The 15,341-nt window shown below is 37.8% G+C and overlaps 1 protein-coding gene across 8 annotated transcripts in view; it reads left to right on the top strand.

Moving 5' to 3' along the window:
- The window catches only part of MATN2 (matrilin 2), a 68,574-nt gene that overhangs the window by 10,346 nt on the left and 42,887 nt on the right, over window positions 1-15,341 (top strand). For 7 of the 8 annotated variants that reach the window (XM_068184222.1, XM_068184257.1, XM_068184245.1 and 4 more), the window contains exon 3: window positions 13,616-14,185. In XM_068184222.1, the coding sequence (XP_068040323.1) occupies window positions 13,616-14,185 (570 nt within the window). Of the gene's footprint in view, window positions 1-6,081; window positions 6,186-13,615; window positions 14,186-15,341 lie in introns of those variants that run through there. The other variant, XM_068184265.1, reaches the window with a different exon arrangement.

Genomic DNA, 15,341 nt, shown 5'->3' with positions numbered 1-15,341 from the left:
TGTATCAGTTCCAGCTTGTGGGCTGTCATGTTTTAAAACATAAGGTTTATCTCTCTATTGTTGGTCATCACCAAGCAGTCAACTTTTAAATTTCCTAACAGGTTGTGTCTTAGAATAACTGTCTTTTGCTAATTGCTTAAAGTAATTGTCAGGTTATGAAAACACAGCATGGATGGGGTTTGGTCACAGCCTATCATGTAGGAATTAATGATTCACATCAGTAGTAGATCTCATCAGATACCTCTCTCCAGCCATTGGGAGATGGTAAGTGGACTCCATAAAGGTCACCTAACCCAACTGAACATGAGGAATGTGAAATGTCCTGTAGAAGATACATTGGGAAGAAAGAAAGAATATGGAAGAATGCGTGACAGAGAGGAGAGCACCATGTTTTATCAGTGAAGTGCTTTGTCTAAATAAAATATAATCCTTTAAATGATGTAAAACTCCGTAAAGTACCATTCACAATCTGTTAACTTAAAAACATTGGTTTTCAATTCCAGTAGGAAAAATTTAAAACAAAATATAACAGATTTCCATTTCTTACTAATCTTCCCCAAAACTAATAGATGCAGCCCTGAAACACTTGGGGTTCTGCTACTGAAGGCTGAAGACCACAGCTCTAGAGATCTAATTCACAAAAAACATGGATGTAGGACAACAAAGAGAAGTACCCACATTCACACCTTACTTAACAAGAATCTCAAACTTTCTAAAATCCTAAATTCTAAAATGTGATTATATAGGAGCTCTTCCCGAATATTTTAGGGTTCCTAGCAAATACCCTAAGTGAACTTATTACTTTAAGACATAAACTGCCTGTCTCTCCAGAAAATGAGTGCAGAGGCAAGATGTTATGTGGACAAAGTGTCACATTTCTCAGTTGTCATTTTCCCTGTGATTTTTAAAATTTCCTTTTATAGCCTCTCTTTCAAATTTAAATAGTGGAAAATATACGAAAGGGCTCAGTATAAATGAAAACATATAGATTAAATTATTTATTTCGTCTTTCAAAAGCCAAGAGATTTCTGGTCCCTGCACTTGGAAACCACTGGAGCCCTACTCAGTTTGGCATATGCAGGATGCAAACAGTTCTGGCTAAAGGAACCTCTTCAAGACATTAAATGATGCAAAAAACTTGGAACAGTCTCTGATCCAGCCCACAAAAGTACGTGGCAGTTTGGAGTCAGACTCTTGGGCCTTGCATTCTGTTTCAAGAAATTAGGTCACCTGCTTATGTGCAGCAATGTATAGAAACAGTGGCATGGTAAAAACATGCCTCTCTGAAAAGAACAGAATATGTAAAGTGCCACTGTGCTGGAAAGTTGAGTGTTCCTTAAATGGCGTGAGAAAGATCAGGGCCAAAATATGATTTCAGTGACATCAAGTAATAGACTTTATAAAATCATTCCAGAATTCCAGCAACTTAACAGGGATTAAAAATTGTCACATTCTATGTAGTATGCATATTATAAATAGTGGTGGTGATGACAATTGCTGCTGTTGTGCGAAGACTTGCTTGGCAGGCAAAATAGAGCAAAATAGCTGCAAGGAACCAACAGGTATCTGGAAAAGTAATAAAAATTAAGATTGGGGGTTGGATTTTTTTTAATGGAAGTCTCTTTTTCAGGACTAAGGTGAAAGTTTATGCTATGTAAGTATAGCAATATTAAAATAATTTTATTCCTTTTTACTTCCTTTCACCATTTTTAAAACAAAAGCATATTGCTGTGATAACTATTTACTGGTAAAATGCTAGTAGTGTCCAAGTACAGAAGTAAAAGTCATTGTTCTAGGAGACTGACAAGTTAAATAAGTAAAACGGAATGGATGAAAAATTCGGTGGGATTGTCCATATAGAGAGAAAAGTACTTTCAGATCCACGTTTAGGAGAATTTACTTTTTCATCAGCCATGCACTAATACTTCATAGATTTCTTAATAGTCTTGTTAGATCTAATTGCTTATACATTTTAACAAAATCTTCCTGGAGGAATGAGCTGTGTCTGAAAAGATATGTATTTTTCTTGTTCCTCAATTTTTCAACTAAATCTCAATGCACATTGTTTTAATTTGGCGAGTCTTTGCATTGCTTATTGCTGTTTAAAATGATTATTGCTATAGCTAGTAATTTCTGTGAAAGAGCTGAAATACTTCATTCAAGACTATATTGGAAATAGAGTTTTAGGAACTCTCATTATATGGCCCTTGAAAGCCAAACTGCTTTGCAGGTTTTTCTTTAATTAAACACTGAGTCAGACTTCCAAATATAAAAAAACTTGTCAATTGTGCCGAATTAATTAACTTTTAATATTTTCTTAAGTCTTTCTTGCAGCATATTATATATGCATGTATTTCAAGTAATAAAAGAATTTCTGTTATATTTCTGGAATATGCTGTTTTCATGCAGGTGTATTTATGTTTTAAATAATTGTTTCCATAGTTATATAAGATCTTGTGAAACAACAGAAAGATATAAGATGGTCAGCTTCTCTTTTCTGTAGCAGATAACAGTTGCCTTTCCCCTTGTCTGACATATGAACTAAATTTTGTCTTCTTTTTCCCCTCATCAGTACTTTGATCCAGAATCTGGATCAAATTTGGCTTATACTGATTTGTGAAAGGAAAAGAATATTTTCATTTTTTCTAAAGAAAAGCAGTGATATACTTGCTACATGGTTATAAAGATAAAATTATGTCTGTTAGATTAGCTGATTCCCTTCAGATATAATGAAATGGACTTCTGCACTTAAACAGACTGATGAAGAGCAAGATCAGTTGTCCAGACTGGTGATTTCCATGCTGTGTTTGCAAGGCCAGTGAGAAGTCCACAGCAGCCTTCAGCAAGTTTCATGTCTAGAAGCAACGTGCATCCAGTCCTTGGATCTACAGATCCAAGATGTAGTGCCTTCTCGGTATTTAAAGTTGCGGGGTTTTTTTCTGAAGCAGATTTGGGACTTAGGCCCTACTGCATCTTAATAATTTATTACAAAACAAAGCAAATCAAAATTCCTACATTGTAAAAAAACCCCACAAGTGTTTGTGTTTGCTTTTTTTCTTGATGAACTCCGTTCTAGTAAACTGGGCATGTATTTCATTTCATATGGGCATATTTCTTTGGAAAGATCTGAAGTGAATGCATGAAAGCTGTAGTGAATACAGTGAAAGCTTGAATATAGAATACTATTCTAAGCAATAACATTCTTTCTGTTCCTTAGGAATATGAAACATGCAGCTACATGATTTTGAAAATAACTGTGTAAGGAGAAAAGCTAATTTGGGGGGCATTCCTTTAGCTATTACATGATACCAGAAGAAGCAACAAAAAATTAATAGATACTGCACAAAATTACAACAGAGGAGGAAGGTGGCCAAGAAGGAAATGTACTTGGCTCCTGTTCAGTGGAAGCTGCTGCAAAACGCAAATGCATCTGTCTGCGTTAAATTATATTTTGCAACAAAATATGCAATGATTTGTCTCTTGCTTGTATATGTATGACTCCACTAATAATATGAAGTGAAGTAATCAGAACTACGTGTAACATTCACTACATTTATTAATAACTTGCTACAGCCAGTTAAAATTAATTCAAGTATTCTTATCTCCAGTTCTTAAACTTGAGTGTATGTAACTAGGGCTTAAGACATTATCAGGTTAAACATTCTGAGTTATTTTAATAGCAAATCAGAAGGGAAAGTGTGTGACAAAAGTGAGCCCAACCCATCACGCTTCTGTGGAGTGCAGATAAGATTCCTGTTTAATTTTGGTTTAATTCATTGTATATTTATACAGTAAAAGCTGACCAGAGATCTCTAAATTCTGCTAATATGGACTGTTGAGCCAATGTGGGATGCTTTCTGCTTTAAGGAACTAATTCACAGCCTCAACATATGTATGTGTTATTTCTTCACATAAATGCAAGCCTGACGAGTTTTATGTCCTCAGACATAATCCTGTCACAAAGTAGAATTATTGTAACTGAAGTCTGTACTGCAATTGAAATGAGAATTATGTCACAGTAACTACATGTGTTAGACATTCTGTACTGGTATAGTACTGGAGGAGAAGAAGACTCTTCCATGCAGCAGATCAAGGTAGGAAGCGGTTGCAAATTACATCTTTTGAATTACCACATAAGTAGTTAAAATACTAGCAAAATCCTAGCCAAGCTTTTGTAAGGATATAGGGTAATCAAATACCTATCTATTTACTTATCAGTTTTCTATTCAAAACATGAGGTTGCAATATAAATAGAAACACATTATGTTTGGAAAGAGAGCAAGCCAAGCATTTTACAGCCTACAAAATCACCTGTTTTTTCCTTCTGAGGTGTGTAGATACATAGTGCAATCATTTTGCCTCAAGGCAATATTAGCAATGGTGTGTATAGCTTCCCAGTAGTGCTTGTTTCTATAGCTGAGAGGTCACCCATGAACTTTATGCTGACTCGCAAAACTTCAACTTTCATCCTAATCTCTCAGCTGTTGGCCTCTCCCCCACAGTAGCTGCTTTTTCAGATTCCAGGGTTTATGCACAGTAGGACACCCTCTCTCTGTGGCTTTGAGGCTTGGTAGCCTGGTTTGTGCTGAGGCTGTGCCTCCCCAGCCCTTCACAGAGGTCCCAGAGTCTGAGAAAGAGATCTATCAGCAACCATATCCCTGCCCAGCCAGTTGTTCCTGCAGCTGTTATCCCTTAAACAGCCCCAGCTAATGAGCCATGAGGATTAGCTGGGACCGTGACAGACCTCAGGGATTTATGTCCTAATCTGAGTATGCTCATCTGTAGCCAATTATCATGGAGATCAGAAAGTTTGGATTTTGGTCTGTGCTAGCAGTTTTTAACCACAGAACAACATTCTGCTTGCCAACTCTTGTATTTAGTATTCATTATTAATTTTCATGTATCAAAATCACATTCACTTTTAAGTCACCTATGGAGTATTTATGTAATTTAAATTATATGGAATATAATTTGATTTCCAGCATCACAAGAAATTGTATTGTATTTCTTTAATGTGTATTTCCTCTAACAAAACCTCTTCCCTCTGTCCTCCTTCCTCCCTTCTCTCTTTGTTTTGTTTTCTTATTCTTTTTATTTGCCCTTCCCCCACCCTTTTTTTCTTCTTTTCCCTTTTTTAAAGGTAATTTGTAATACTTTCACAGGATGAAAGAATATTTGCTGTTACAGAAAAAAACTTGAGTCATGAACTAAACATCAAATGATCTTTGTATTTCTGAATTTGTTTGTTACAACCCCCACAAATTACTGCAAAATACCATTTCTGTTTGAAAAAGAGTTTGCCTTGACAATAATTCAGTGAGGAACATTACTGTGAGTAAAAAAACTGTTGTTATGAGTATATTATCAAGGAGCTCAAAACCTCCTCTGTGTATTATGTCTTGAAGAAAAATCAGGCCAAAAGAAAGAACACTGATATTCAGCAGTGTGCTGGTTTTGACTTCATTTTGAGCACTTTGCCTTCTTAATTTAAAAAGTACATATATGCAAAATAATTTGAAAATCATGGAAACAGTATTTGCATTACTTCAAGACCATCTCATTTAATAGGCATGAGTGGGTAATCAGACACTATTGTGGATGAGGACATACTTTAAATTGCTTTAAAACCTTGAAGACACCATCTTATTTAAGTACTGCTGAAGGGGAAGAGCTGCTGGTTCACCAGTGGACATGATGTCCCACATGTTTTGGGAGACAGGGGGAATGGTATACAGCACTATCCCCTCGTGCTGTTTCTGAATTTGCTCTGGAAAAGAGTCTAATACTTAGACCGTTACCAATAGATAGAAATATGTGGTTTCAGGTCAGCTGATCAATGAGTAATGTTGAGGTTGCTAACAGCTTTCCCTATAAACAAAGACATGGACAACTTTTAAAAAAAGTATCAATAAGAGTTTTTAAAATGTTAAGCTAATGTCCTGAAAGCAGGACACCACAAACTCAGTAAGGTCACATTTTTTCTCTAGATTTTCTATGCTGCTGCTAACAATTGTTCACTTTTTGTATCCATTCTTTCTCTAATAATTTCTGTGTCACCAACTAAGTAGCATCCTAAGTAGCTCAGGCAGGATAGGAGTCTCATATCTTCAAGCACAAAGATACAAAGATCACCTTCCTCGGTACAATCACCTTTTTCATGTTGGTTGTGATTTGATGTTTAACAGGTGAGTGCAGGAAGACAGTCACAGTCAGAGTAAGTGCTTCCAGGCTGGCTGTGGGAACAGGATGCAAAGTAGCATTACTGTGTGTACCATGAGTTTCTCTATCGTGGCTCAGAAAATTAATTCCTCATCTCTCATGGGTATAAGCTATCCTTAGCTGAGAGCACATAACATTTGTTTCTGTCAGAAAGTGGTGGGTAGATTTTCATGTTGCCACGTGCATGGGGATATCAGGATACTTTATGCTTCTGTGCTGGTGTTCCACTGCCTGCAAGGAAAACAACCTGTTCCCTGGTCCTCCTGACCATGAAAGCAGGTTTGACTCCTGTCAGAAAACCAAACAGTTTCTGTCTCAGAACAGCTGAAATATACAGAAAGAACTAAGAAACTTGAGACTATTCTTACACCATACTTTGGCTTCATACCAGAGAAGCACCAGTATAGGTAAAGAAATGAAAAAATACTGTGAGTCAGTTCTGGGACTTTGGATTTAGAGAGACATAGTGTTAATAATGACCTTGTTATTTTGAAAAACATGACAGGGAAGGAGTAGAAATAGTGAGGTGAAATGAGAACAAAGTAATATACTACTTTAGTCACTGCAGTGGCTAATAGTGAAGCATTTGCATGTAGAAGGAAATGGAAATCTCTGGAGAAGAGCCTCCCGCTGTACAGTTGTCCCAGAAATTTTGGAAGTTCAGAAAAGATTTTGTCAGAGGCAATAAAGCAATGTCTGGAGGCTGTGTTCCATTTAGAGATTGTTCCCAGATGAAGAAATTTGTAAGGAAAAATGGGTGAGCTGCCAAACTCATAATGAACATTTGGGCTAGGGTCATACGCCTGTGTGTTTGGGGAAAGATTCAGAGCAAGGATGGGGCCAGAAAATTCAGGGGCAAATCTTGGATCCACAGCCTGTCTCAGAGCTGGGAAGAGGAGACGTCACCTGCAGAACCAAGTGCAGCATATATGTGTGCTCAGAAAGGGGTATTGGGCAGTTTCTAATGTTTACTCCAGGAACCAGGTATGATTATATCTGAAATGTACCATACCATACTTTGTCCCTCTTTAAATTAAAATAAAAACTAAAAGGAGTGGAAGCTAACTTTCTCAAAATGTCTCACTAGAGACAAGAAGTACTTGGAATAACTGCTCTTTGCAAAAATCACAATCACAAAATGTATTTCCCAAAGTGTTTTGCACTTGGTATATTTTTGAATGAATTGGAAATTTAGCTATTCTTTGGCTACAGTAGAACTTATATAATTATATGACAAGAAGATTAAATGTTCTTGATGACCTAGGAAATCTTTTGGAATTTTCTGAGAACATGTCAAACACAATCTTTCTGGCTGGATATTTAGCTAGGGAAAACCAGAATTCTGGACTTCAATAAAAAAAATATTTGATACCCCAGAAATCCATACATCTTTTAACAAATTTCATAGGAGTTATGCAGAAATTTATAAGGAAAGAAGTTGTAAAAAGAAGACAGGCAAGTAATAGTGAGGGCTCAAGGGAAAATGAGATAATAAAATGGTAAAGAAGAGACATTTAGCAAGAAGTTGTAAAATATGCAAACAGGGAGAATAGTTTTCTCCCCCTTTTATTTAATTTTGAGTGAAGACTGGTTCTGTTACTCAAAGATAAAATCTAAAAATAAACCTGGTGTTACTGCTGGCAGTGTCACAGCACATGTAATTTTTGTATGTGCATTACTGGGGTGTGAGCTAAGAAACACAAAATATTAAAATTACCATTGACATCAGGCAATAATTATTCTATGATCTCATTTTTTCTTAACTCTTTTTGCTGGAATTGTCATACTCTATAACAAGCATCTTCATGGAGCTAATTGTTATAAATTACTTTTTCAATGTTTAAACTTTGTTGTAATATTTACCAAATTGAGCTAACTTCCTTTTGTTTTGCATACAACAATAGCCTTTTTTAACACTTATCCCTTCTCATCTATTAGGATAAAGACCTACATAACCAAATAAGTAATATCTAGATTAAGAAAAAAAAAGTATTAAAGAGTCATAAAGATTTAGGACAAAACCAGAAAATAACTAACTCGTTTTTAATCAAGCAGTTTTTTCAAGACAACCAACTTGCAAAAACTTTTGAAAAATTACTATCTAAAACTTGTGTCTTTGAATGTGTTCAGTTTGAATATGCCCAGATGGAAATGTTTGAGGAAACGAAACAGTGCTGAGCACATTCTTGCACATTGGAACTCCACCACTGTTGTTGCTGTTAAATGGCTGGAGCTGTCTCTGGCCCACAGTGACTAGCAATCACCATGCGTGTTTCAGAAGGTACAAAGAACAATCCCTACAGGGATTATTCCCAGGAGTCCTCTTGCATACAGCTACTCTGTTTGAGCAGGATGGTGAGTTTAACACTGTGGATGGAGCCAGCTGGCCTCTGAGCTCAGCTGGTACCTTAGACTGCTCTCTGGCACTGAGACCAGTGGTACAACATGGTGTGCTTCTGTGCTGGGGAATACCCTGAGCTCACAGACCAGTTCTATCCACAAAGGATGGATCCCTGGCTCATGCTGCTTCCTATATCATGCCTGAGGACTGCTTGAGAAAATGTGAACTGTCCTCAGACAACAGTATCAGAACTATTCTAATGATTTAACAGCCTAGAAGAGTCAATTCCAATGCCCAAGAAAGCTTCCTAGTATTACTTTAGTTGTGTTAAGGGAACGTAACAATGAAAAATGAGAGGATAGAAACACACTCTCAGACAAAGACCCTGGGTGTGTGAGAACTGTGAGCTTTGCCAAAGCCAAAACAGGCTGAGCATAATTTGCTTTGAGAAAGGAGTAGGAGGAAACCTGCAGTTATCAGATAATATGATTTAACTAAATTTTCAGCTTTAGAGGAAATGAAGATGCTCAATATTATTTTAAGCTTTGTTTTATGTCTCTCTCAGTAATTGGATCCCAGCTGGATTCTTCCCAGTAGAGCTGAAATTTCCTTGCATTGTTAGTTTTCCAAAGGTGGCATCACTGTAGCTTTCATTAACAAAGTGGATATTGAGTAGAGAAGGAGAACATATTTACTACTGACTTGATCTTTCCTTCTGTCTTAGTTAGACAAAGCCTCTCCTGGCTTCCCCTTTGGATAATACAACCCACACTGAGGGTTTTTTTAACTTTTGTGTTGGCAATACAAGACCTCTGCTGACTTAGAAGTAGGTTTATGGATGAGTAGCTCTTTTCAGTGAGTGTGTCAATTTTAATTCGAGTGAAAGGGAATAACTTTTGGTTATAAAGATGTTTGCCAAAGTTGGGAGAAAGTTCACTGTTCAAAATGAGAGCTGGTCAGAGGAAGAGATTATAGTTTACAGGACAAATGGAGAAGCATGTAACTACTAAAAAGCTATCACTGAAAATTTATCTGAGGGGATAAGTGTTTAGATTTGTCAGTCATTACTACTTATTGCCACTCCTCAAAATACCACAAAGCTGGATTTTTTATCTGTAAAAGAGTTACATATTATTTTTCACTGAGCCCAAGTTAAATCAACCTTAATAATTACAGAGTTAAAAAAAATTCATACCAAATCAGAAGACAAAGATTTAAAATATGTCTTAATTTGGAAATGTTTGGTATTTCTGTAGACAGAACTTTTCTGGTCAAAGTAGTTTTGAAAAACACTGTGTTTCATTCAGCTTAATACATTTTTCCAAAGTAATTCAGCACAATGTCATGTGTTTCTGTCCACCAAGGCTCTCCAGAGCCTTTTTCCCACCAAGATTCATTCCAGACTTCAGAATAGATGAATGAATCTCTTCAGACTGAGATCCAAATCTTAATATTCCAATTAAAAGGATTCAACACCATGATTGTAGTTCTGATTTGTTTTCACAGAATCACATAATGGACAAGGTTGGAAGGGAGAACAGTGGATCATCTAGTCCAACCTCCCTGCTCAAGCAGGGCCATCCCAGACAGAGCCCATGGCACAGGATTGTGTCCAGATGGTTCTTGACTATCTCCAGTGAGAGAAAATTCACCACTTCTCTGGGCAGCCTGTTCAAGTGCACCCACACAAATAAAGAAGTTTTTCCTCCACCTGGTCAGGTGGAACTTCCTGTGCATCAGTTTCTGCCCATTGCCTCCTGTCCTATTGCTCGGCACCACTGTGAAGAGCCTGGTCCATCCTCTTGACACCCTCCCTTCAGAGACTGACAGACATGGATGAGGTCCCCTCTCAGTTGCGTCTTCTCTTTCACTGTCCTTCAGGACGCCCAGGTCCTTCTCTGCAGAGCTGTTTCCAGCAGGCCAGCTCTCATCCTGTACTGGTGCAGGTTATTCCTCCCCAGGTGCAGGACCCTGCCTTCACCTTTGTTGAATTTCAGATGGTTCTTCTCTGGATTGTCTCCAGCCTGCCGAGGTCATTCTGAAGGGCTGCACAGCATCTGGGGTATCGGCCGCTCCTCCCAGCTTTGTGTTGTCAGGGAACTTGCTGAGGAGGCCTCTGCCCCTTCACCCAAGATATTGATGAAAAGTTAAACAATACTGGGACCAGTACTGAACCTTGGGGGGACACCACCAGTGACAGGCCTCTAACTAGACCTTGTGCAACCCTCTGGGATCTGCTGTTCAGCCAGTTCTCAAACCACCTCTCCGTCCACTCACACAGTCCACACTTCTCAAGTTTGCCTGTGAGGATTTTGTGAGAGACAGCATTGAAAACCTTGCTGAACTAGAGGTATCCACTGCTCTCCCCCATCCCTCCAGGCAGTTGTTTCATCATAGAAGGCAATCAGGATGGTCAGGCGTGATTTACCTTTGGTGAATCAATGCTGAAATGTTTTAAGGGAAATAAAATAGCAGCCATTGTATCCTTCTCCCTTGTCTGTCCTTCCCCTCATATGCACACACATATTCTTAGCCTTTTTTTCTGTAGTTATCCTTCTTTCCTCTTGGTCTGCTCCCACAAATCATAACATAGCATTATCTTTGTATTGCTGGAATCATTCATGTTATATTAGTAAAGATAATTTGTAATTTTATATATATATAAGGTAATTAAGATAATAAGGTGCAAAATAGTTATGTCAGGATATCCGTATCCCATTAGAACTGGAATATTGTTTCTGCTCAGCTTGGATTATATTCAACCTACTCTGATTTTGAAATAATAAGCAACCCAAGCATATTCCTATGCTTATGAATAAAGCTGTATTGTAGACTGCACATGAATAAGTCCTGGCAGTCATTTTTATTGTCATTAAAGAGCATTTTTATTCTATGCCAAAAAATGTTCTTGGTAATGTATGAAAGAGGCTTCTGAGTTAACGAGTGAAAACAGGCATCTTTCTCACCCCCTGCCTTGGCAGAAGTGCTCGTCAAGTGTTCGTCAGCAGTCACAAGTGAATTTGTTTAAAGGACAGTCCACAGAGAGACGTTTTTCCAATTGAGTCCTTGATTGACCCACTTGTACTAGTGAAGTATGAGATGAACTTTGATTATATAGTCAGAAACTACTTTTCCACCAAACATTTGCCTCATTCACTGTACAAGATGGATGACTGCGCTGGGAATTGAATTGGATTTGGCAATACAGGAAACTACAGATTAGGGGTGTCTCATCTTAGTAAAATGAGGATGCCACTGCAGTCTGATGAACATTCTTCCCATCTTTAGTCTTTCAAGCCAGGTATACAAACACAACTAACAACCTCACAGGTTTATTCATAGCCACAGGAACTCAAGAAGATGAGCAGACACAATGATTGAAGCCATAGGTATATCTGACCCTATGTTCTGTCTCTGACAGAGGTCAAAAGTAGATGCATGTGGAATAACTTATGGACAAGAAAATGCCACTTGCAGTTATTCCCTGAACTGCAATGCTTTTGTGACTCAAGGATTTCCTAATTTGGAGGAGTCTTTAGTATACACATTAAACCTCTGTTGATTTCTTTTCATCAACATCCCATCAAAGTCCTTATAATCTTTTTCCATATGCTGTCTTCTTCTGTGGCAAGTCTGATAGCTCAAATCACATGCTTGCCTCAAGCCTGTCATGTGGTGGCTTCCTGTTAATGGTCAGTCCCTATCCATTCTCATCATGCAACTCATGCATGTGTCTCATATTTCTCATATGCTTTCACAAAAGTATGCTGAGCAGAAGCTGAAGGACGTACCCATGGTCTCAGAAAGCTCTTATGATGCCTAGAAGGCAGCCAGCCTTCACTTCTGCTGCTATCCCTAATAGCTTGGCCTGCCCATTTGTGCTGTAGTCAGATATAGACATACTCTCTTTGTAATATGTCTGCTTCAGTGACTCTTGGAAAAAAAGGCTTCTGATAGCTGGCATAGATTTCAGGGAGTGTTGAGTATGAGAGGTTTTTTGGCTGAGTGGAGTGCCACTGCAGACAATAGGATTTTCTCTCTGATGCAACCATATAATTTCTCTGTGATGTTGAGCTAGTCCAATACATGAAACTTTCCCCAGATGGGTATTAATTACATGTTTGAAATCATGACATTTGATTTGTAGAATTGCTGAGCACTCACAGCTGCAGTTGACGTCATTGAGAGCAGTACTTTGTACATGCAAAGTGCTGCTTAGTGCCAGCTTCCTTGAAAAATCAGTCCCTTCACATCTCTTATCAGTCAGTGCAATTAACAGATGTTTTTGAAGTGTATTTCTTTGTGTTCTGTTTTCTTTGTTTTCAATTAAACACTTATATCCTCCTGACTTGTCACAGTATTAGATTTCTAAATTCTCAGGCCCTGCCACACAAAGCATCACAGTGCAGCCCACTTAAATACTTAACTGTTATTCAGAGAGGATTTCCACCCTTGCATGGGGAATGAAGTCAAAATCTCAACAATGACACAACAGGGTAACACACAAGTACCTGAAGAGTGACATTTGACAAGGGCATGTAGTGGTAGGACAAGTAATGAACCAATAATAAACTAAAAGAGGCCAGGTGTAGATTAGATATAGGGAAGAAATTCTTTACTTGAACAGGTTGCCCAGAGAGGTTGTGAATGTCCCATCCCTGGCAGTGTTTATGGCCAGGTTGCATGAGGCTTAGAGAAACCCGGTCTAGTGGAAGATGTCCCTGCTCATGGCAAGGGGGTTGAACTACATGATGTTTTACATCCTTTCCAACCCAAGCTCTGTGCGATTCTATCTCACCATTCCACTGTCATTAACCATTCTGGGCACTTACCTCACACATACACACACACAAAAATACGTATAATGATCAAGTATCAGGCAGTTTTTGTTATTTACTGGAGAAAAAAATTATATTGCCCATGTAGTTGTAATTGTGGTATGTCCTATTTTTCCGGAATTTTCACAGCACTTTTCAGAGTGTTTGTTTAGACAGTAAATCTTAACCTGTTTGCCTTTTGAAATTGTAAAGTATTGTTTTTGAATTTTCCTTTTAGAAAACTCTTGCAACAACAAACGTCTGGATCTTGTTTTCATCATTGACAGCTCTCGCAGTGTGAGTCATTATGACTTTGAAAAAGTGAAGGAGTTCATTTTGACCATTTTGCAGTTTCTGGACATCAACCCTGATGCCACGCACGTGGGTCTGATTCAGTACGGCAGCACCGTCAAACAAGAGTTTTCGTTGAAGACCTTCCGGCGGAAGCAGGACATCGAAAGAGCAGTGAAGAGGATGATGCACCTGGGCACCGGCACCATGACTGGACTGGCTCTGCAGTACGCAGTGAACATTGCATTTTCAGAGACAGAGGGGGCTCGACCTCAGAGACAGAATGTGCCCCGAATTATCATGATAGTGACAGATGGGAGACCTCAAGATCCAGTGGCAGAGATTGCTGCTAAAGCACGTAACTCAGGAATCCTAATTTTTGCTATTGGAGTGGGAAGAGTGGATATGAACACTCTGAAGTCCATTGGGAGTGAACCACATGAAGAACATGTGTTTCTGGTTGCTAATTTCAGTCAGATCGAAACACTGACCTCTGCCTTCCAGACTAAGCTTTGTGGTAAGATTTTTATATATAGATTTGAATATATAGATGAAAGTGAAACAGAAAAAAAATATGCATTATAATTAAACTTTTTTTTACATGAAACCTTATGTGTTAGAACATATATATTGAAGGGAGATTAGCCAAACAACAGCCAGAGCAGCAGTCACACATGTGGGGAAAACTTATGCTACTATTTAGTGCCACAAAATATGATTTAATTGCTCATGGTCTTAAGCAGTTAGGCAAACACACATATCATGATTTTCCTATTTATTGCATAATGGCAATAAATTAATGATCTCTGCTATTTGGATATTAGATAAGTTTTTTCACCTCTTCATTTTAAGTGTGATCTCCCTTAGTAGTGAAACTTCCAACTGCTGAACAGTCTTTCAGTTATTTAAATAGTCTTGAGAGTCCATGGATTCATCTTCCAAAGCTTACATACTAATTCTATGCAAAGAATCATTTCTGTATATGCCTTGTGACTGGAAGTGAAACACAAGACTTAGCAGGTTTCGTATTCCACCTATTTTAAGTACAAATAGTTAGGAAAAGCCGTTTCAGTGATATTATTCATTCATACAATAAGGTAAATATTTTAATAGGCATTAACTTACAACAGAGATATCACTTCCATCTGTAATTCCCTGATAAATTCCCTTTTGCAAATATTTTGGCATTTGTAATTAATTTAATTTTAATCTGTGTGCTTAGTAGACTTTTCTTTTTTATTTATTCCTGAGATAAATATGAAAGTATTTCATACAAATTTGGCATTAAGCTGATGTATTTTCACTAGAATCCAGCAAAAGAATGCATGGTAAGATTAAATGGTCACTCATGTCTAAGGATGCTTTTGCCAGAAAAGAACTGCAGCTTATTGTAAGGATAGTCTAAAGAATTTTCCTTACTTAGTCTTTTCCAAAATTGTTTCAAAGAGCAGCTGAACTGCCTCAGCACAAAACACCAACACAGACATTCATCAGATAATAGATTTTTTTTCCTGTTTCTTCCTTGCTGTATTATTAGCTGGCGTAGTAGGATATATTTAAAAACCAAGAAAAAGTAAACTAATCATGGATTCAGAGTTTAAATGAAAAGCACAGCAAATGCTGATTTTTTAGATTGTGTTCTAGAAACAAATCCAGTACAAATACCATTTACT

This window comes from Anomalospiza imberbis, chromosome 1, assembly GCF_031753505.1.
Source record: "Anomalospiza imberbis isolate Cuckoo-Finch-1a 21T00152 chromosome 1, ASM3175350v1, whole genome shotgun sequence".
Lineage (NCBI taxonomy): Eukaryota > Metazoa > Chordata > Aves > Passeriformes > Viduidae > Anomalospiza > Anomalospiza imberbis.
The sequence above is the reverse complement of the archived record's forward strand: the minus strand, read 5'-3'. Positions and strand labels throughout refer to the sequence as shown.